This window comes from Babylonia areolata, chromosome 31 (genome assembly GCF_041734735.1).
Source record: "Babylonia areolata isolate BAREFJ2019XMU chromosome 31, ASM4173473v1, whole genome shotgun sequence".
Lineage (NCBI taxonomy): Eukaryota > Metazoa > Mollusca > Gastropoda > Neogastropoda > Buccinidae > Babylonia > Babylonia areolata.
The window spans coordinates 25,533,413-25,556,033 of NC_134906.1; the positions used below are offsets into that span (position 1 = coordinate 25,533,413).

At 44.9% G+C, this 22,621-nt stretch overlaps 2 protein-coding genes across 8 annotated transcripts in view; one reads left to right on the plus strand and one right to left on the minus strand.

The window, feature by feature from the left end:
• LOC143275917 (protein unc-80 homolog) overlaps nucleotides 1-4,618 on the minus strand; it is a 132,111-nt gene extending 127,493 nt beyond the window's left edge. For all 7 annotated transcript variants that reach the window (XM_076580248.1, XM_076580247.1, XM_076580245.1 and 4 more), the window contains exons 1-2: nucleotides 4,149-4,618; nucleotides 3,246-3,294 (exon numbers count right to left, since the gene is read on the minus strand). In XM_076580248.1, coding sequence (XP_076436363.1) covers nucleotides 3,246-3,294; nucleotides 4,149-4,240 — 141 coding nt within the window. In that variant the 5' untranslated portion in view covers nucleotides 4,241-4,618. The remainder of the gene's footprint in view (nucleotides 1-3,245; nucleotides 3,295-4,148) is intronic.
• Nucleotides 4,619-12,835: 8,217 nt separating this feature from the next.
• LOC143276067 (kelch-like protein 24) lies at nucleotides 12,836-22,545 on the plus strand. Its single transcript, XM_076580453.1, has 5 exons — nucleotides 12,836-12,847; nucleotides 16,071-16,098; nucleotides 16,379-16,655; nucleotides 18,641-18,872; nucleotides 21,316-22,545. The coding sequence occupies exons 1-5, from the start codon at nucleotides 12,836-12,838 to the stop codon at nucleotides 22,543-22,545; spliced, it is 1,779 nt and encodes a 592-aa protein (XP_076436568.1).
• The last annotated feature ends 76 nt before the right edge of the window (nucleotides 22,546-22,621 follow it).

The window sequence follows — 22,621 nt, forward strand, 5'->3', positions numbered from 1 at the left end:
TTCTTTCTCCGTTTTCAACTACTTTTCAAACATAACATCTAATAATCAATGGTTACTAACCAAAGTGTGAAGATATGTTTCATTCACTGATGCAGCTTTCTTTCTTTCCCTTTTTCTCCTGTATATTCCCACACACTGACACAGTGATATCAATAGGTTTCCTATAATTCTATTACTTGTCTCATTTTCCTAGTTTACCATGATCATCTAATGAATATTGTGTTGCTGTGTACAAAGAAATTTTTCCACTACAAACAGAATAAAGAATAAATGAGTGTGTGTTTGAGTATGTGTGCATGTGTGCGTGTGTGTGTGTGTGTGTGTGTGTGTGTGTGTGTGTCACTGTGTGTGTGTTTTAACCATCTGGATCTCTTGGATCAGATCAATTATCTGTTCCCCTCTAAAGCTCTAATTAATACCTAAATCTTTTCCTTTTAATCTTAAAATAATTATCTTGACATAAAAATCCTGTCTAAATTCCATGAGAATTAATGAGACTACACCATAGATTAAAGGTAAAGAATTAAGAAACTGACTTCACCATGTATCAACATGCAGAGGAAAACAAATTCAAATATATGATATATCACATCACATCACATCAGATAACTACAGTTCTCCTTCCCACTTGCCACACACACACACACACACACCACACAAACAAACATGCGCGCACAGACACGCATGCATGTGCAGACTCACTCAAACACAAACACACAACCATGCACATATCAAACATACACAGTACATTACACACCACTCACAAAGAGGCAAGACATAATATATCTTTAACTACTGGCAAATTATAGTATTTACGAGCCATTAGAAATTATAATCTCATGGTACAAACATTCAAAAGGAATAAAACTAACTTCTCATATGGAGATTAACATTTCATTGTTTAATCAAATCATGCATTATCATTTATAAATTTAACATATTTTTAAAACTATTACCTGACCAAAGAAAAGAAAGAAATGTATTCCAACTCATACTATCAACTATGCTTCTCTTTCTGTTTTACATCCACCCACATGCACATACATGTGCACACACACACACATACACACGCACATGCACACACACACACACACACACACACAAGGGATACATGTACAATGTTTTGGGAGCTGATAACCAGTGCCAGTCAAACCTTGGCAGCAGTCCTCCTTTAGGTGAAGGGAAAAATCAATAATCTCCAAGGCAACAGATTGGGAAGTGGAGGGAACATTTCCCTCTCTGGCTGACATTATGGTTTACACTGGGAATAGCAGGGAGGGAAAGAGAAGCGGTGAGAGGGGAGGGGGGGAAGGTGGTGGGGGGGCATTGAGAGAGGGGAGGGGAGATATATATATATATATATATATATATTTGCTGCTGACCCAGGTATTTTGTTACACTAGGAATTTGGTCTGTGTGCGTGTGCATGTGTGTGTGTTTGTACGTGCATGCATGTGCATACACGGGCATGTGTATGTGTGTGTGTGTATGTGTGCACACGCATGTGTGTGTTTCTTGCTTATGCTAATCCTGAGCAATTAATCAATTAAATATACATCAGAATCTGGGCAAGATAAGCATATCTCAGTTATCTGGCAAGTGATTACATGCAGACATTGCATACTCTGAATCACTTGCATGTAACTTGCATTTCCACAGAGCATATTTTTTTCCTTTGTTTTTTTTCTCTCTCTCTCTCTTTCCTTATATCTCTTTTTCCAGTGAATGCCTGGTTTATGGAGCTGAAGAACTGAAACCTCTCACACTGCGTTTCTCAAAACACACAGAGGAATCTAATGACAACAAAGGAGAAAGTCTGAGAGGATTATCCTTCAACATGTGCTTTCACCAAAACATCTTTACAATTGAAAAAAGACAAAATGGTTAATTAATAACTTCCAGATATCTAAATTAATGATCATCATTCATCATTGTCAGCTGCACTGATAATGAGGTGCATCATGATCATGTCATTTCTAAGCCAACAGACAACCTGATGTGGACTGTGTATGGTCAGATGTGTTTTACATAGTGAAAACAGAAACAGAAACAAAAACAAACACCTCTGACACAATGAAGGCAACACACGCATTTCATACTAGTCTGGCTGTCTGGCTGTCTGTTTCTCTCTCTCTCTCTCTCCCTCTTTCTCTCTCTCACATACACACATATATAGTACACACACACACACACACACACACACAAATGCATGCATGCATGCACACATTCACATACCCATACACAATCAGACAATGTCTCATACACACATACCTGCAGAAGTGTGAGCATGAAAATTTGCACAGTGTGACACATGCAATAGCAATAATAAACAATCTGAACATTTTTTATTTGAATATTAGCGCATGTTCTTGTTTAAATGTGCGTGAATACATGTGCATGCGTAACATATTGTGCTCACCTCTGTGTGTCTGACTCTGTGTGTGAATGAGTGTAAGAGTGAGTGTGTGTGATTGTCAGTGTGTGGGGGAGGGGAATGGGGGTGTGGGGGTGGGGGTAGCATGGGTGTGTTTGTGAATATGCTCAGGTGTGTACCAGCATATACTATATGCTTCAACTGACAGTAAAACTGACAATGAACTGTGTGACAACCCATTCTATACACACAATGCAAAATGTACTATATACAGACATGTCAATATGATTCACAGATATGTCAATCTACTTACAAGCTTAAAAATCTAAGCTAAAAGGAATTTACAATGTGTTTTTAAGTGTGTGTGTGTGTGTGTGTGTGTTATAATTTTATTATATGTTTAAGTTTGAATGCATTTGTACAAATGTATGCATGCACACATGTATTATTTCTACATGTGAATATATATCTGTGTGTTTATTACATCAGCTAATACATACTGCATCAGCAGGTCATAAATATTTTTGCACAACATGTGTGATCAAAATACTTCCGTAAAAATATAACCAGATATTCTGTGCACAACAGTCATCATTCTAAAGTCATGTGAATATAATCACACATTAAATGCTTTTGGAAACCCCAAATCTGCCAGCGAAAACACACCCAGAACTATACATTACATACAAAAATACAACAAAGTTTTTGTTTGTTTTCTTTTGTTTCTTTTTTTTTAATAAAAACACATACACACAAAATACACACATGCACAATCACAAACACATCCATAATGATAATATACCACCTTCTTGAAACAAATTATACAGAACATAATTTATACTTTTATTCTAAATCAGTTAATGCCACTTACCACACATGATGCCTCAGTAAGTATTGACTGCCGTGGCCGGATAAATGGGCTGGAAAAAATGTAAAAGCATTAATCTGAAACATCAGAATGGTTGTATGACAAAATATATACATGAAATAAAGGGAAACAAATCATTTCTAATCTGGTAAAGTGGACAACACAATACATGCTTTAACATACAAGAATAGAAGTCCAAAATGATTCCAGTCACATAGTCACTGTGTCAGACTTAATAGTCATCTTTAATTACTGTCAAAACACATACTGACCGGTGACCCACATATGCCCATGCAGGCACACACACACACACACATGCACTTTTGTGCATGCACACACATGCACTCTGAATCACACCTTGTGACCTCAACAATGACACCAGCTAAATCCTCATGGAATAACCATAGCAATTTCCCACTTTGTAAATAATAAGCCTTCAGTTACCAAAACAGATTTTCAAAACACCATAAACTATGTGCGTTTGTAAAATCTGTGGAGAACAAACATGCACACACATAAAGGGAGACTAAGTGAGAGATGCAATGTCTAAGTTATTATTTACATATGCTACTGACCTTCTGTTTTCTCTACTTCATCCATCCTTTTTTTCTGAATATGCATACCTACAACAAATGTACGTTTAAATCTGCAAACATTTAATATAATTGTTGATGACTGGCGATCTGTTCTGTAAGCATCTGACCTGTACTAAATTTGATTGATCTAAGTCGGTCAAGTTGTAAACAGTTGAGTCACAATCTAGATCTAGTAAACTTCGTGCACTCTTTGAACAAATATAAACTCTTGATCAGATGCACTGGGATGCTTACACTCATGTGTCGGTCAAACAATTATGACAGAATTTGATCAGAGACGACCGTACGTAGATTAATACGAAAGACCCACCTTGTCTGTCTCCAAAAGAATGTTTGAATTGGTAGCGGCACCGACAAATCGCCTTCCAAATCATCTGTTCCACGGCCCTTTCTTTTGCCCATCTTGTCTTTTCTTCTTCACAAACTGGCAAACAAAAACTTTCTATTCCGCCTTAGTCCGAAGCGGTTTATGATGGTGCGTAGTGTGTATCAAGAATCACGAAGCACCGTCTGGCCATTTTTTTCGTCTTTTTTGGCAGTCACCCAACTGTTGATCATCATCTCAGCTGCGCCACCGTGCAAGACTTTTCCATCATTCCTGCGTCTACTGTGCATCAGCCAGAAACACTCTGCCGTGTTCTATCTGTCGTTAAACTTTGCTGCTTTAGATGAAACTGCACTGTCACTCTGAGTCATATTATTTGCCCTTCGAAATCCAGATTAAGGGAAAATTAACGCTGCCTGCTGCTATTCAACCGTATTGTACGTGCTGAAGCGAAGATGCTGATGTCTAAAAATAGCCCCCCACAGGGCCTCATTGGTTGAGGGAGCGAGCGTTTATCGATGCTGGCACACGCACTGCAGGCATCAGGGGGAGGGGTCATTATTTCACGTGTCCCACGTGTTGTATCAGTGAAATTTTGTTGCGCGCATTTGCTTGTGTGTGTGTGTGTGTGTGTGTGTGTGCGTGCGCGCGCGCGCGCGTGTGTGTAGTGTGATCGGAAACGAACATCATTCCATTGTGGGGTGGGGAGAACAAAGCATGCTGAACGTTAACATTTTTGGAAACAGAGAGAGAGAGAGATATGTATATATGATATTAGCTCCAAATCTGTTCAGAGGTTCTGGTAGGGACTGAAAATTATGAAATGGTAGTAATTATGTACACTGAGATGTAAAAATCAGTAGCACTGAAATGCCATTTTACTAGTTTTGTTCGACAACCTTTTTTTTTCAGTCTTTGTGTCGAACTGAGTTCACAAGCGCAGCCGGTGGACAACTGAAGTGTACGACCGGCGATGTTATAATCTTCCATATTCCTTTTTTTTCTTTTCTTTTTTTCTTCTTTTTTTTCTTTCTTCAAATTAACGCCGGTGCGTGTGTGTGTGTGTGTGTGTGTGTGTGTGTGTCCAAAACAATTGAATCGAAAATAAATCCACGCATCTGGGTGTCTTTCAAGTCACTCAGTGACGAGCAGGGAGGGAGAAATCAATGATGGGGACAGTGAAAAGATGGTATAAAACTCCTCAACAACTGCTTTGTACCTAGTCACTCACTGTCACCGGTCCCATACAACCTGCTGAACATAATTATCAGCAACACTGATTCTCCATTCATTTCTGGCGACAAGAGCATGGGTTCCGACAATAGCAGCTTCTCTCTGTCCACTCTGTGATGATGTTCATCACGCAGTGACTGCCCACTTCTTTCCGGCTGTCTGCCTCGTCTTCTTTTCCCACTGCACTGTTCCCTGGTGAGGATGGTTAAAAGACTTTCTCGCCCCCGAAAACGGAGCATGGCTGCCTACATGGCTGGATAAAAACGGTCATACATGTAATAAAAGCCCATTCAGTTCGTGTACAAACGAGTGAACGTGGGAATTGCAGCCCACGAACAAAGAAGAAGAAGAAGAAGAAAGACTTTCTCGTTTATTGAAGAGAAACCCGAGATTTCAGTCTAATATCATCGTCTTAGATGAACAGACTATAAATAAATAAACGAACGAACGAAGATGGTTGATCTTGTATGGAGAGTCCGTCACTGAGATCTTGTTTTGTGGCCATACCATCTCTCTCTCTCTCTCTCTCACTTGGATGAAAAAAAAGCATTATTTTGCTTACTCTATTGCCCTCAGAAAATGAAATCTATTCATTTCAATTCTCTCTCTCTCTTTGTGTGTGTGTGTGTGTGTGTGTGTGTGTGTGTGTTTGTGTGTGTTGTTGTTGTTTTTTGTTTGCTCCCACAACTATTTAAATGGCGTTATTTCTATTCTGGTGGCTGGTTTTTGTAACATGTGCATGCTTATTTTAGCCTCATTTTCGGTGTTTTTTATTTATTTATATCATTTCATTTTATTGATTGATTGATCATTATCTTGACCTATGTTATTTTAATTTTTTTTATTATTTTATTTTTTGGTATTCTCTCTGTCTCTCTCTGTCCCCTTATATCTCTCACCTCTTATTCTCCTCTATTTTGTGTTGCCGTGTAAATGTCAAATTACCATTCATGTACCCATGACTATCATATGCATGCTGTACTGATATAATGATTCCCACTTTATGTTACTGTCTCCCCTTTGAGGGCTGCATGAAAAAAAAGCATTATTTTGCTTACTGTATTACCCTCAGAAAAAAAAAATTCAAATTCAAATTCAAATTCTCCCACACCCACATCCATTTTGTGAACTGAACGTCTCAGTGTGTGCAGTGCGCGTATGTGTGATCGGAGAGTGTGGACCGGAAAAACATTTTACATATGTTTTGGTGCTTTTCATTTCCCCTTTCCTCCCTCCACTGATATGAGCAAGGCTTAAGTCAATAAACCATTTGTCTCGTTTCTCTCTCTCTCTCTCTTTGACAGGTGTCATCAGTAAAGTATATACACGGCACATCTTGAATAGAAGACTTACAGAATGGGCAGAGCATGAACAGAAAATAACTGAATAGCCAGCAGGTTTCAAAGCAGGCTAAATGCAGTACAATAGATCACATTAATTTTCACATTGTGTGCAATCGTTAGTAAGTTTCTTGCTAAAAAAACAACAACAAAAACAACAACAACAAAATTGCCTGTAACTTTTGTTGATTTCAGAAAGGTTTTTGATTCAGTTAACAGAAATGTACTCTGGGCGATCGTGAGTAAAAATCTTATGTTAAAGGTAAAGTTTATGATGCAATATTGTCATTGTCATTCTCTCTCTCTCTCTCTCTCTCTCTCTCTCTCTCTCTCTCTCTCTCTTTGACAGGTGTCATCAGTAAAGTATATAGACACATTTCGAATAGAAAACTTACAGAATGCGCTATTGTCATTGTCATTGTGATTCTCTCTCTCTCTCTCTCTCTTTGACAGGTGTCATCAGTAAAGTATATAGACACATTTCGAATAGAAAACTTACAGAATGCGCTATTGTCATTGTCATTGTGATTCTCTCTCTCTCTCTCTCTCTCTCTCTCTCTCTCTCTCTCTCTCTCTGTTTGACAAGTGTCATCAATAAAGTATATACACACATTTTAGATATGAGACTTACAGAATGGGCAGAGCACGAGCAGATTGAAATAACTGAATAGCCAGCAGGTTTCAGAGCAGGCTACAGTACAGTACAGCAGATCACATTTTCACATAGCATAGACTATCTGTCGTTAGTACGTTTCTAGCTAAAAACATAAAAATGCATCAGTGTAGTTTTTTGCTGATTTCAGAAAGGCTTTTGACTCAGTTAACAGAAATGTAGCCTACTCTGGGCGATCTTGAGGAAAAATGATGCTAAAGGCAAAGTTTGTGATGCGCTATTGTCATTGTCATTGTGATTCTCTCTCTCTCTCTCTCTCTCTCTCTCTCTCTCTCTCTCTTTGACAGGTGTCATCAGTAAAGTATATAGACACATTTCGAATAGAAAACTTACAGAATGCGCTATTGTCATTGTCATTGTGATTCTCTCTCTCTCTCTCTCTCTCTCTCTCTCTCTCTCTCTCTCTCATTCTCTCTCTCTCTCTGTTTGACAAGTGTCATCAATAAAGTATATACACACATTTTAGACTATGAGACTTACAGAATGTGAAGAGCACGAGCAGACTGAAATAACTGAATAGCCAGCAGGTTTCAGAGCAGGCTACAGTACAGTACAGCAGATCACATTTTCACAATCTGTCGTTCTGAGTACGTTTCTAGCTAAAAACATAAAATTGTATCATTATTGTGCAGCGGCTTTCAGTTGTTGATTTCAGAAAGGCTTTGACTGACTCAGTTAACACACTGAGAAATGTACTATGGACGATCTTGAGAAAAAATGGTGTTAAATGTAAAGTTTATAATGCGCTATTGTCATTGTCTCTCTCTCTCTCGGTCGGTTTTTTGACTCACTTGTGTAAACAAAGTGAGTCTATGTTTTAACCCGGTGATCAGTTGTCTCTGTGTGTGTGTGTGTGTGTGTGTGTGTGTGTCCGTGGTAAACTTTAACATTGACATTTTCTCTGCAACTACTTTGTCAGTTGACACCAAATTAGGCATAAAAATAGGAAAAATTCAGTTCTTTCCAGTCATCTTGTTTAAAACAATATTGCCCCTCTGGGATGGGCACGAAAAAAATAAAGAATGAAGCCTAATTATATGCAAACTGCATTTACTGTTATATTTATATCTTTTGTATTCTCTAAACTTGGCACTTTGATCTGATATTCTGACCCAACAGCTAGAGCAGTCATTATTATCAGTTTTTGTTCAAACAGGAACTTCTTTTGCTAAGCATGGAAGTTTTGTTTATTTTGCAAACGTTTTGGTGAAGATAGTAAAAAAGGGAAATTACTCTGTAATGCTAGGGGACTTAATTTGCTTTAAACTGATCTTTCTCATCTTAAACATTACATTTTGAAATGATACTCAGTACATAAAAAGCTTGGATTTTTTTTTTAAAGTGTATCACAAGTGAGTCTTGAAGGCCTTGCCTCTCTTGTTGTTGTTGTTTTTGTGTGCCGCTGTGTTCAGGAGGTCCCCATTTACTGCTGTCTAGTTGTTGTTGTTTTTTTCAAGATCCTGACTTCTTCATTAGTCATGTCAGGTTCAGTGACCCTGTCAGAAGACTGACCCTATACTGAAGGTCTTCTTCTTCTTCTTCTGCGTTCACTCGTATGCACACGAGTGGGCTTTTACGTGTGTGACCGTTTTTACCCCGCCATGTAGGCAGCCATACTCCGTTTTCGGGGGTGTACATGCTGGGTATGTTCTTGTTTCCATAACCCACCGAACGCTGACATGGATTACAGGATCTTTAACGTGCGTATTTGATCTTCTGCTTGCATATACACACGAAGGGGGTTCAGGCACTAGCAGGTCTGCACATATGTTGACCTGGGAGATCGTAAAAATCTCCACCCTTTACCCACCAGGCGCCGTCACCGTGATTCGAACCCGGGAACCTCAGATTGACAGTCCAACGCTTTAACCACTCGGCTATTGCGCCCGTCATACTGAAGGTCGACTCAGATGATCTTCCGATTCACGGCGGCTACTTGCTCCCCCGGTGTTAAAAAAACCCGATCCTTCGGTGATTCTTCCTTTTCTTCGCCACTCTCCTTCATTTCAATCTTTCAAAACTGGTCTGAAAACACATCTTTTTGAAAATGTCTGTTCACAGACCTTCCATACCTTTTCAGTTATAAGCCATGCAAACTCTCTCTTTCGTAAGTTGTGTGTGTGTGTGTGTGTGTGTGTGTGTGTGTGTGTGTGTGTGTGTGTGTGTGTGTGTAATTATGTAATACGCGTAGTCTCTGAATCTCTTTTATATTATTGTGCGCTGGAGTCATTATTTTCTTCTTTCTTTTGTGAGTTATTGCGCGCGCGCGTCAGTGTGTGTTTGATGCTTATTGTAAAGCGCTTTGAGCCCTCTTTAAGGGAGGAAAGCGCTCAACAAATGTCCATTATTATTATTATTATTATTATTATTAATTATTATTATTATTAAGCTATACAATAGTTTCTGTGTGAGGTCAGTCACCAGATAAAGAAGACACAGGCTCTGCCGCCGGGGCTGAAAAAAAAATGACAGCTGTTCAAGACTTGTTCAGATCTCTTCGGCATTCAGTCTGTAATCAGTTCCTGGAGGAGCGGAGAGACATCCTGGATACAGCCAAGTGGGGGTGGGGGTGGGTGGGTGGGGGGGGGGGAGAAATGGAGTTTGGCCGGGGGTCAGTGTGAGTGGGGGGTTACCTCCTTGGGGGTGGGGAGGAGGTGGAGTTTGGCCGGGGGTCAGTGTGAGTGGGGGATTACCTCCTTGGGGGTGGGGAGGAGGTGGAGTTTGGCCGGGGGTCAGTGTGAGTGGGGGGTTACCTCCTTGGGGGTGGGGGGGGGAGGTGGAGTTTGGTCGGGGGTCAGTGTGAGTGGGGGGTTACCTCCTTGGGGGTGGGGGGGGGAGGTGGAGTTTGGCCGGGGGTCAGTGTGAGTGGGGGGTTACCTCCTTGGGGGTGGGGGGGGGGAGGTGGAGTTTGGCCGGGGGTCAGTGTGAGTGGGGGGTTACCTCCTTGGGGGTGGGGGGGAGGTGGAGTTTGGCCGGGGGTCAGTGTGAGTGGGGGGTTACCTCCTTGGGGGTGGGGGGGGAGGTGGAGTTTGGCCGGGGGTCAGTGTGGGTGGGGGGTTACCTCCTTGGGGGTGGGGGGGAGGTGGAGTTTGGCCGGGGGTCAGTGTGGGTGGGGGGTTACCTCCTTGGGGGTGGGGAGGAGGTGGAGTTCGGCCGGGGGTCAGTGTGAGTGGGGGGTTACCTCCTTGGGGGTGGGGGGGAGGTGGAGTTTGGCCGGGGGTCAGTGTGGGTGGGGGGTTACCTCCTTGGGGGTGGGGGGGAGGTGGAGTTTGGCCGGGGGTCAGTGTGAGTGGGGGGTTACCTCCTTGGGGGTGGGGGGAGGTGGAGTTTGGCCGGGGGTCAGTGTGGGTGGGGGGTTACCTCCTTGGGGGTGGGGGGGAGGTGGAGTTTGGACGGGGGTCAGTGTGGGTGGGGGGTTACCTCCTTGGGGGTGGGGAGGAGGTGGAGTTCGGCCGGGGGTCAGTGTGAGTGGGGGGTTACCTCCTTGGGGGTGGGGGGGAGGTGGAGTTTGGCCGGGGGTCAGTGTGGGTGGGGGGTTACCTCCTTGGGGGTGGGGGGGAGGTGGAGTTTGGCCGGGGGTCAGTGTGAGTGGGGGGTTACCTCCTTGGGGGTGGGGGGGAGGTGGAGTTTGGCCGGGGGTCAGTGTGGGTGGGGGGTTACCTCCTTGGGGGTGGGGGGGAGGTGGAGTTTGGACGGGGGTCAGTGTGGGTGGGGGGTTACCTCCTTGGGGGTGGGGAGGAGGTGGAGTTCGGCCGGGGGTCAGTGTGAGTGGGGGGTTACCTCCTTGGGGGTGGGGGGGAGGTGGAGTTTGGACGGGGGTCAGTGTGGGTGGGGGGTTACCTCCTTGGGGGTGGGGGGGAGGTGGAGTTTGGACGGGGGTCAGTGTGGGTGGGGGGTTACCTCCTTGGGGGTGGGGGGGGAGGTGGAGTTTGGACGGGGGTCAGTGTGGGTGGGGGGTTACCTCCTTGGGGGTGGGGGGGAGGTGGAGTTTGGCCGGGGGTCAGTGTGGGTGGGGGGTTACCTCCTTGGGGGTGGGGGGGAGGTGGAGTTTGGCCGGGGGTCAGTGTGGGTGGGGGGTTACCTCCTTGGGGGTGGGGGGGAGGTGGAGTTCGGCCGGGGGTCAGTGTGAGTGGGGGGTTACCTCCTTGGGGGTGGGGGGGAGGTGGAGTTTGGCCGGGGGTCAGTGTGGGTGGGGGGTTACCTCCTTGGGGGTGGGGGGGGGGGAGGTGGAGTTTGGCCGGGGGTCAGTGCGGGTGGGGGGTTACTAGGAGGTGGGGGGTGGGGGGGGGAGGTATCGGGGGACAGAGAGACCAGCTGCCCAACGGGAGGTGGGGGGAAAGGAAGGGAGAGAGATAGAGATATGGGGGTGGGGCGGGTGGAAGGGGGAGGGGGGGGGGGGGGGGGGGGGGGGGAGAGAGAGATCAAGGTGACACAGTGGTTATCTGCCAATACAGTGTCCGTGAGGGTCCGAGTTCGAATCCCGCTCTCGCCCTTTCTCCCAAGTTTGACTGGAAAATCAAACCGAGCGTTTGGTCATTCCTCTACCCCCCCTCTCTCTCTCTCTCACACACACACACACACACACACACACACACACACACACACACACACACTCCCCCCTCAGTCTCTCTCTCTCTCTCTCTCGCTCTGTCTGTCTCTGAAACAGCGTCAGAGAGAACGACCCGCACCCAAACTGAGCCAGGGCACAAACTCAACAACCCCGCTCATGTGCTGAATATTCATCAGTGCTACACGCAAACTGAGTTAAGTTTCCACAATGCGTAATTCACCCACAACACACCCCGAACCGCCGCGGCGACAACAGCGCGTATATATATATGATTTGCCGCGATCGAACTTAATCCTCACTGAACTAATCTGTCCTAATCCCTTTCTGAGTCCCCACAGTGAGAATATAACAATTGCCTACACCACCGCCGACAGTTAATCCTCCTTTGCTTAGAGACGCAAGGGTCCTTAGCTACCACACAGCGAAGGTCTGGTGCGTTCGATGTGGAGGAGACTGAGGCCCGGTAGTTTATGACGTGTGGTGTTGCTGATCATCTGGGAAGAATCGTACAGAGGTGAGTTGTAGCTAACTGTATAGGCAGTGCATCTTCTGTCCTCTTCTTGTTGTTGTTGTTGTTGTTATTATTTTCAACAGAACGTTCTGATTAAATAAAGATGTTGAGCGTCTATGGACCAACCCGCACGCATGCACTCAGCTCCCCGGCGATGCGACTGAAACTTCTTTGAAACTGAAATTGAAACTGAAACATGGGGAGAGAAATATATATATATATATATATATATATATATATATATATATTACGTAGTGTGATGCTGTTTATATTCTGATTTCAAATGGAAGAATTGTTGGAATCATGAACTAATTTTTTGTTTTTTGTTTACTCTGACTGATGAAGATGGCGTTCTGGGTATGTGTTTGTGTGAGGTAACATTTATACAGGAACACTGCGATATTCTGACAAGTTTTTAACACCCCTAAAAAAACCCAGAAAGGGACAGTAAAAGAAGAAAGTTTATTCAGCTTCTATGTCTGCCTGTTGTGTTTGGTACCAGTATAGGTTTGTATAGCAACACTCGTCACTGCCAACAACAAAAAGAAAAGAAAGAAGAAAAGAAAAGAAATCAACATCTCTCTCTCTCTCTCTCTGTGTGTGTGTGTGTGTGTGTGTGTGTGTGTGTGTGTGTGTGTGTGTGTGTGTGTGTGTGTGTGTGTCCATGGATATAATCTATCTAGACCTATTAGTTTTCCATTTTCAGTGTTTATACCAACCAGCTTCGTATAAATGCATATCTGGTTATTGTTTGTTTTTCCCAACCATGACTTTAGACATTTCAAGTTGTTTTCTATTTTTCGATGATGATGCATTATGATGGGGCTTCTGCTTCTTCTTCTGCGTTCGTGGGCTGCAACTCCCACGTTCACTCGTATGCACACGAGTGGGCTTTTACGTGTATAACCGTTTTTACCCCGCCATGTAGGCAGCCATACTCCGTTTTCGGGGGTGTGCATGCTGGGTATGTTCTTGTTTCCATAACCCACCGAACGCTGACATGGATTACAGGATCTTTAACGTGCGTATTTGATCTTCTGCTTGCATATATACACGCGAAGGGGGTTCAGGCACTAGCAGGTCTGCACATATGTTGACCTGGGAGATTGTAAAAATCTCCACCCTTTACCCACCAGGCGCCGTCACCGTGATTCGAACCCGGGACCCTCAGATTGACAGTCCAACGCTTTAACCACTCGGCTATTGCGCCCGTCATGATGGGGCTGATGGCAATGCTGCAGTGGAAGGTCCATTTTTTTAAAGATCAGTAGTCAATCATGTCCGACTATGACTATCAGAACAGCAGAGGCAACTGCTCAGTGTCCCGACTATCTGGGCTAGAATTTGGTTGTAGTGGAGAGTGTCTTCAGTGCCCAAGTTACACCCCCACTCTCTCGGCCAAGGGTTTTTGGACAGTCGGCGTCGGGATGGTGTCCGTCAGTCCAAACAGTGAAAGGCCAACCTGCCCCCAAGGCTGCAGCATGAAGAGCCAGTGCCATTCTGCCTCCTAGTTTGAGAGTCATAGTCCTTCACAAAAGACTAAACCGTAAATGACTTCCCGTTGATCAGTCATACAACTCTCACTTTGCTGTTTGCCCTGCTGTAAGCTTAGGATCCGTTTAAGCTTGAGACTTACTCAAAGGGGCTGTACTCTCATAACATATCCTGGCATCAACCAGGCTGGAAGATACAGACACCTGCAGTGTTGGTCAGGAATTTTGAGCAAAACACGCATCCCTGAGTTGTATGACTGATCAACGGGAAGTCATTTACGGTTTAGTCTTTTGTGAAGGACTATGACTCTCAAACTAGGAGGCAGAATTGCACTGGCTCTTAATGCTGCAGCCTTGGGGGCAGGTTGGCCTTTCACTGTTTGGGCACCATCCCAACGCCAACTGTCTAAAAAACCCTTGGCTGAGAGAGTGGGGGTGTAGTCATCATTATGATAGAAATGATAATAATCCAAATAATAATAATAATATCATTTATTTTCAGTCTAATATCGTCATCTTAGACGAACAGACTATAAATAAATAAACGAACGTACGAACTGAAGTGGATGGCCATCGACTGTGTCAGTCACTGTGGTCCCATTTGAACCCGTAACTGATACACACTCAGTTCAGTCTGGTTAGGATCCGGCCTCCGGGACCGCCGCGGCAAAAGAAACCCACCTTTGATCAACAGAGAGAGAGAGGGGGGAGGAGGGGGAGGAAAGGGAGGGAGGAGGAGGGGGAGGGAGGAGAAGGGTGCGGGGGGGGTGGGGGGGCGTTCACTTTACACTGTACACTTTAAATTTGATCAACTCGAAATAATCGGGGGGTGGATGAGGGAGGGGGCGCGGAGGGGGGTTGGGGGGTGGGGGGTGGGGGGGTGGGGGCGTTCATACTGTACACTTTAAATCCGATCAACACGAAATAATCATTTCATAACTGAGCCATATGCAAACGCATTTCAATCTTGGGGGTTTTTTTTTTTTTTTTTTTTTTTTTTTTTCTCAAACCAAGCTGGGAACATTGCCCCACAAAAAATTCCAAAACAAATATTGATCAACCACCGGTGATGGAAATCAAACAGATAAACAAACCAACCAACCAACCAACAAACAAAAAACGCAATTAAAATCTCCAACAGGAGATGTTGCTGTCCCGCCAAACAAGAGCGGCAACCACTGAGCTCAGTCGAACAAAGCAGCGTTGTACATACGTGTCCCTACCACGGGTTGCGTCCCTTCCATCTGTGACGAGCATCATGCGCACACTTGTCCAGATGAACAGGAGCAGCCGGTAAAAGCTTCCTCTTTTGTACTGTTACCCAATGGACAGGGAGTAAGATGAATGAATAAATAAAAAGAATAGACCGGATGAAAACAATCAGTTTGCCATGAAAAGCTGGATGAATAAATGTATCAATAAATAAGGTAGATAAAAAAAATAAAATAAAAATAAAAATATGAAAAACCCCCCAACCCCGAATAGATAAAGAAAAAAAAACCCCAAAAAACCAACTTCGTACATTGAAGTGGAGCTTGCACTGAGATAAAGAAGTATCAACAATACCGTGTAAATGAATAAATAATAAATAAACGGACAAATAAAATAAAATAAACTGAAATAAAGATAATACCAATAAAGTTGATAAGAAAAAATTAAGAATAGTGTGCACGCAAACAAAAATCAATAAGCAAACAAACAAAAATTAATAAAAAGTAAATGAATGCATAATTCATTAACAGATAAATGAAATAAATATATAACTAATAAATAGATACTTAAATAAATACTGACACAAATAAATAAATTGATTGATTAATTGATAAACAATAAATCAATGCTTCATGTACTTAAATAGAAATATCACTAATAAAAAGAAATAACTATAGTGCGAAAGTAAACAAACAAATGAAAATTGATTTTATCAGTTACTAGATTTAAAAAAAAAAAAACAGCTAATAATTAAAAGCGCATAATCCATTGGTAAATAGAGGGAACTGAAAGCAGACAACACACAGCTCGAGATTCTATAACTAGACTCCACAGGTGTGATTTAGAACAATGCCCACCCCACGAACCGGTTTCAGCAACAGTCATCGTGGAAGCACTCCAAGCGTCTGACTATAAAGCTTCTCAAAATTAATATGCACTCACTGCATGCAGTTGTTTACTCTCCGGAAAGTTCCGATTCCCTACATACAAATCCGTTCAAACAAATCGGAACTTCCGGAGGAGAAACGGAGTGAAGGAAGTTTTACGTCCCTGCGTCACTTACTTCGACTTAACTGCTATTTTTTTGTTTGTTTTGGCTTGCCATGTTCCCAGGCGAGCGAGACTCCGCTCAACACACACACACACCTCTGCTGACCACCACCATCACCACCACCACCACCAGCAACAGCAGCGCTCAAGATGAGCTGGCACCAAAAGTACCTGGAGACGTTGGCAGAGGGGGTCAAATACTTATGGAACACCGGTCACTTCGCCGACGCCACCATCTTGGTAGGCAACAAGCGCTTCCGGTGTCACCGGGCCGTACTGGCCGCCATGTCGCCGCACTTCGACGCCACCTTCAGCACGGGCATGCGCGACAACCCTGACGGGGTTTTGACGTTGTTGAACATTGACGTCACCACATTTGACAGCATCCTCAACTTCATGTACACGGGAAGGTCAGTGGCGGGGCGTTTTGTTGAAGGTGTTGGTGTAGTGCTGTTGTTGGTGATGGTGTTGTTGCCTGTTTGACTGACTGATATGGATACTTATATAGCGCCTATCCTCGGCCGGAGACCAAGCTCTAAGCGCTTTACAAACACGGGGTCATTTACACAACGGGCTGCCTACCTGGGTAGAGCCGACTGACGGCTGCCATTGGGCGCTCATCATTCGTTTCCTGTGTCATTCAATCAAATTTCAGGCGCGCCCACATACACACTCAAACATGTAACATTTAACATTTTACGTGTATGACCGTTTTTTGTTTATTTACCCCGCCATGTAGGCAGCCATACTCCGTTTTCGGGGGTGTGCATGCTGGGTATGTTCTTGTTTCCATAACCCACCAAACGCTGACATGAATTACAGGATCTTTAACGTGCGTATTTGATCTTCTGCGTGCATATACACACGAAGGGGGTTCAGGCACTAAGCAGGTCTGCACATATGTTGACCTGGGAGATCGGAAAAATCTCCACCCTTTACCCACCAGGCGTCCTAAATTATTGCACCTATTGGGACCAAAAACGGAAAAAAAAGCAAGATGGTGGGACGTTAGTTTACTCAGTTAGTGACTGATTCCGCATCAAAACTTAGGAATATAACGTACAAAAGAAGAGTCGAAATCCACTGAATAAAAGGATTACAACATCTACTAATGGTAATATCAGCGTTTCATACATGCACAAAAATTGCCGGTAAAGTAGGTGCAGTAACTTAGGGTGCTAAGGATTCAGTCATTAAACTAAGAAGACACCATCATGCTTTTTCCATGTTTGGTCCCACAAACCATGAAAATGTAACCAAGAGGTGCAATAGTCTAAGACGCAAAAACAGGGCATTACTGCGTGCTGAGTTACTACGCTGCTGGTCAGATATCTGTTGAGCAAATGTATTGTATTGTATTGTATTGTATTTCTCTTTTTATCACAACAGATTTCTCTGTGTGAAATTCGGGCTGCTCTCCCCAGGGAGAGCGCGTCGCTATACTACAGCGTCATCCATTTTTAAAAAATATTTTTTCCTGCGTGCAGCTTTATTTGTTGTTCCTATCGAAGTGGATTTTTCCTACACAATTTTGCCAGGAACAACCCTTTTGTTGCCGTGGGTTCTTTTACGTGCGCTAAGTGCATGCTGCACACGGGACCTCGGTTTATCGTCTCATCCGAATGACTAGTGTGTATATGGATTTCAGTGTCCGAACGCAGTGACACCTCCTTGAGACACTTGTGGTGTGGTGTGGTGTATATACAACAAGAGAGGCAAAGCCTTCAAGACTCACTTGTGACTGAGAGTAAAACACACAAGCTTTTTATGTATTGAGTATAATTTCAAAATGTAATGTTTAAGATGAGAAAGATCAGTTTAAAGCAAATTAAGTCCCCTAGCATTAATTACAGAGTATTTTCCCTTTTTTACTATCTGCACCAAAATGTTTACAAAATAAATAAAACTTCCATGCTTAGCAAAAGAAGTTCCTGTTTGAACAAAAAATGATAATAATGACTGCTCTTGTTGTTGGGTCAGAATATCAGATCAAAGTGCCAAGTTTAGAGAATACAAAAATTATAAATATAACAGTAAATGCAGTTTGCATATAATTAGGCTTCATTATTAATTTTTTTGTGCCCATCCCAGAGGTGCAATATTGTTTTAAACAAGATGACTGGAAAGAACTGAATTTTTCCTATTTTTATGCCTAATTTGGTGTCAACTGACAAAGTATTTGCAGAGAAAATGTCAATGTTAAAGTTTACCACGGACACACAGACACGCACACACACACACACACAGACAACCGAAAACCGGGTTAAAACATAGACTCACTTGTTACACAAGTGAGTCAAAAATTTGACCGAACGCAGTGACGCCTCCTTGAGAAACGTGATTAAAATTGAAAATGAAAATCAAACCAACCAAACCTCCACTGATTTCATCGCAGGGATGTGGTGTGCGCGGAAAACGCGGAGAGCTTGCTCCGAGCAGCCACCACCCTGCAGATCAAAGGCATGATCACGCGCTGTGAGGAGTACCTGATGGAGAACCTGTCCGAGAAGAACTGCATCACCATGTGGAAACTGGGCCGCACGCACAACTGCGAGGAGCTGGAGGACCAGGCATGGCCGCTCATCTTGAACAACTTCGTGGAGCTGTCCCGCAGCGACGCGTTCCAGGTGTGTGGTGATTGGTTAAAAAAAACAAACAACTTTTTTTTTTAAACAAAAAATAAGTGTTTGTGGTTTTGCCGAAGCCCCGCCCACTCTCCCCACCACACTAGACTTCCAACCACCTAACACACACACACACACACACACACACACGCTTTATTTATTTGTTTATTTATTTTTTTGTAGGAGATTCCATCATCGACATAGAGAAACTGATTATTTATTCCCACCATTCCCCCCCTTTCTTTCCCTCCCGGGATATTGATAAGTTATTTCTCCTCCCCCCCCCCCCCCCCCCTTTTTTTTTTATCTCTCAGAATCTCAAATCACGTAAACTTTGGTGGAGTTGTTGTATACAGTAATGCTTTTCATGAGTGGAAGGTGGTTGAAACTGTTCCGTTTGGTCCTTTCAGCTATCCTAACCCCCTCCCCCCCCCCTCACCCTCCCCGCCATCCCCCCCCCTCCTCCCCAACGACCCACCCTTCTGCGTTTTGTTGTCCAAACTTTGATCCGTGTCACAGCGGTGGTGGTGGGGGAGGGGGGGGGGCGGGGCAGGGGGGGGGGGGTTCTGATTTTGATTTCCATTTGTTTACCATTTAATTCTTTTGCTCTAGTGTGTCCTGCTTTACAGTCTTTTCTGTTATGTTGGGAAAAGCTGTTGTATTGCAGTGTACGTTTGATGCCATAGCAGGAGTGGACTTTTTAACCATGACGTGCATTTGTTTTCTTTAGAAGAGTACTTCTGTTCTGCCAAAACGAGATTGGTATTGTGCTGTGACGCACACGTGTGTACTAACAGGGGAAGTGCTGTTGTACTGTACCAGTATTTCTAATGCACTACCAAGCGTTCTGTTGAAGTGTTACGCACATGTGTGTCCTGACAGGGAGTGCATTTATACAGTAACAGTTGTAACAGTAACAGTAACACGTTGTGCCCGACTATGACCATCAGAACAGCAGGGAAGGCAACTGCTGTCCCGATTGTCTGGGCTAGGAGGAAGGTGGCAGAATGGTTAAGACGCTCAGCTGCCAATACAGAGAGTCCGTGAGGGTGTGGGTTCGAATCCCGCTCTCGCCCTTTCTCCTAAGTTTGACTGGAAAATCAAACTGAGCGTCTAGTCTTTCGGATGAGACGATAAACCGAGGTCCCGTGTGCAGCACGCACTTGGCGCACTGAAAAAGAACCCATGGCAACGAGAGTGTTGTCCTCTGGCGAAATTACATAAAATGAAATCCACTTTCATAGGTACACAAATATGTAAGCATGCACTCAAGGCCTGACTAAGCGCGTTGGGTTATGCTGCTGGTCAGGCATCTGCTCAACAGATGTGGTGTAGCGTGTATGGATTTGTCCGAACGCAGTGACGCCTCCTTGAGAAAGTGAAACTGTCTGGGCTAGAATTTGATTGTAGTGGAGAACATCTTGCCCCGAGTTCCATCCCCACTCTCTTGGCCAAAAAAGGTTTTAGGACAGTCTGCGTTTGGATGGTCAAAGACCAACTAGCCCCCAAGGCTGCAGCACTAAGAGCCAGTGCAGTTTGGCCTCCTAGTGTGAGAGTCATTGTCCTTCACAAAAGTACGAAGCTGTAAATGACTTCCCACCGCAGTGGAGAAACCCTTGTTCATGCAGCTCTAACTTTGCTGTTGGTCCAGCTGTAAGCTTAGTTCACAACCAAAAGTTCTGTTGTACTGTGATGGACATGTTTGTCCTAACAGGAAGGACTGTTGTACTACTATATGCTAGTCTGTCGTGTCCGACTGTGACCATTAGAGCAACAATGAAGGAGTTGCTGTTCCGATTGTAATAGTACCTTAGTACTCTAACAAGCGTTCTGTTGCACTGCATGTCCCAACAGGAAGTGCTGTTGTAATGTAACAGTATCTTAGTACTCTAACAAGCGTTCTGTTGCACTGCATGTCCCAACAGGAAGTGCTGTTGTACTGTAACCGTACCTTAGTACTCTAACAAGCGTACTGTTATACTGCACGTCCTAACAGGAAGTGTTGTTGCACTGTAATAGTACCTTGGTATCCTAACAAGCGTTCTGCTGTACTCCATGTCCTAACATGAAGTGCTGTTGTACTGTAACAGTACCTTAGTACTCAAACAAGCGTTCTGTTATACTGCATGTACTAAACAGTAAATGCTGCTGTACTGTAATAGTACTTTAGTACACTACCAAGAGTTCTGTTGTACTGTATGTCATAACAGGAAGTGTTGTTGCAACGTGATAGTACCTTAATACACTATGAAGCGTTCTGTTGTACTGCATTTCCTAACAGGAACTGCTAATATCACCTTGCTATCCTAACAAGCGTTCTGTTGTACTGCATAATTATCCTAACAGGCAGTGCAGTTGCACCGAAATAGTACGCTCGTACCCTAACAAGCGTTCAGCTGTACTACATAACGGTACGTGTGTAACCCCCCCCAAAAAAAACAAACAGGATCTGGACGTGGACGAGCTGTCCACCATCGTCCGTGACGACGACCTGGTGGTGTCCAGCGAGGAGCAGGTGTGCGAGGCGGTGTTCCGCTGGCTGGGCGCCGACAGCGAGAGCCGCTCCACCCACCTGGCCAACCTCATCGAGCACCTGCGCCTGCCGCTGGTGTCGCCCGAGTACCTGCTGAACATCTCGCAGCAGCGCAATCTGCTGAAGGAGGACATCGTGTGCCGGGTCATGCTGGAGGAGGCCAAGCGCTACCACATGCTGCCCGCCCGCCGCCAGGAGTTCACCTCCAAGAGGGCCAGCTACCGAAACTCGTACGACCTGGAGGAGGTGTTGGTCATGCTGACCGGGGGCAGCAGCCAGGCCAAGCCCACCGAGGTCATCTGCTTCAGCTTCCGCCAGAGCAAGTGGTTCACCCTGGCCCCGCTGCCGTACGACCCGGGCGTGGAGTTCGCCGCCTGCACGTACGCCAACAACATCTACCTGTCCGGAGGGAGCCGCAAGTGGGGCAAGCTGTTCAAGTACAACAGCGAGAGCAACGACTGGCGCGAGTGCGAGCAGATGTCCCAGGGTCGCTCCCGACACGGGATGGTGGCGGCCCGGGACTCCATCTTCGTCATCGGAGGCTACAACCGGAACCTGCCGGCCGGAAGCAAGGTGCTGTCCAGCGTCGAGCGCTACAACATCAACACGGGCAAGTGGACCGCGGCGGGCGACCTCCCGGTGCCTGTGGAGATGGTGGCGGCCGCCGTGCTGGGCGAGAAGATCTTCGTCTTCGGGGGAGCTCAGCGCAACAACCGCAACACGCCTGCCATCCAGTGCTTCGACACCCGCGTGGGTCAGGCCACGCACTTCGCCGATCTGCCCTTCGCCTGCCGCCTGACGCGCACCGTCGTCTGCGACGGCCACATCTTCGTCATCACCACCGATGGCGACGTCATCGAGTTTTCCGAGGAGGTCGGCTGCCGCACCATCGGCAAGATCGAGAACTTTGGCCGCGTCCACTTCGGCGCCGTGCAGTACCGCGGGCAGGTGATTCTCATCGGCGGCAAGCGGCGCAACGACAGCGAGTGCGACACGATGCTCAGCTTCGACCCGCTCAAGGCGGGCGCCGAGACCCTGCCCGACAAGATGCCCTTCCCCAACGTCGTCGACTCCTGCGTCAAGACCGTCATCAACAGCTACCACCTCCGCCAGGAGTTCAACAAGATGAAGCTCAAAGAGTAGCCCCCCCCCTGTCCCAGCTCCCGTCGAGATGTTAGACTGTTAGAAAGTAGTATTGTTTATGAACAGTATATGAAAG

Excerpts from the sequence above, each read along its gene's own strand:
- LOC143276067 (XM_076580453.1), top strand. Across the intron at positions 16,099-16,378 it reads ATCGTGGAAGCACTCCAAGC|CAACAGCAGCGCTCAAGATG; the intron begins GTCTGACTATAA and ends CACCACCACCAG. Across the intron at positions 16,656-18,640 it reads AACTTCATGTACACGGGAAG|GGATGTGGTGTGCGCGGAAA; the intron begins GTCAGTGGCGGG and ends ATTTCATCGCAG.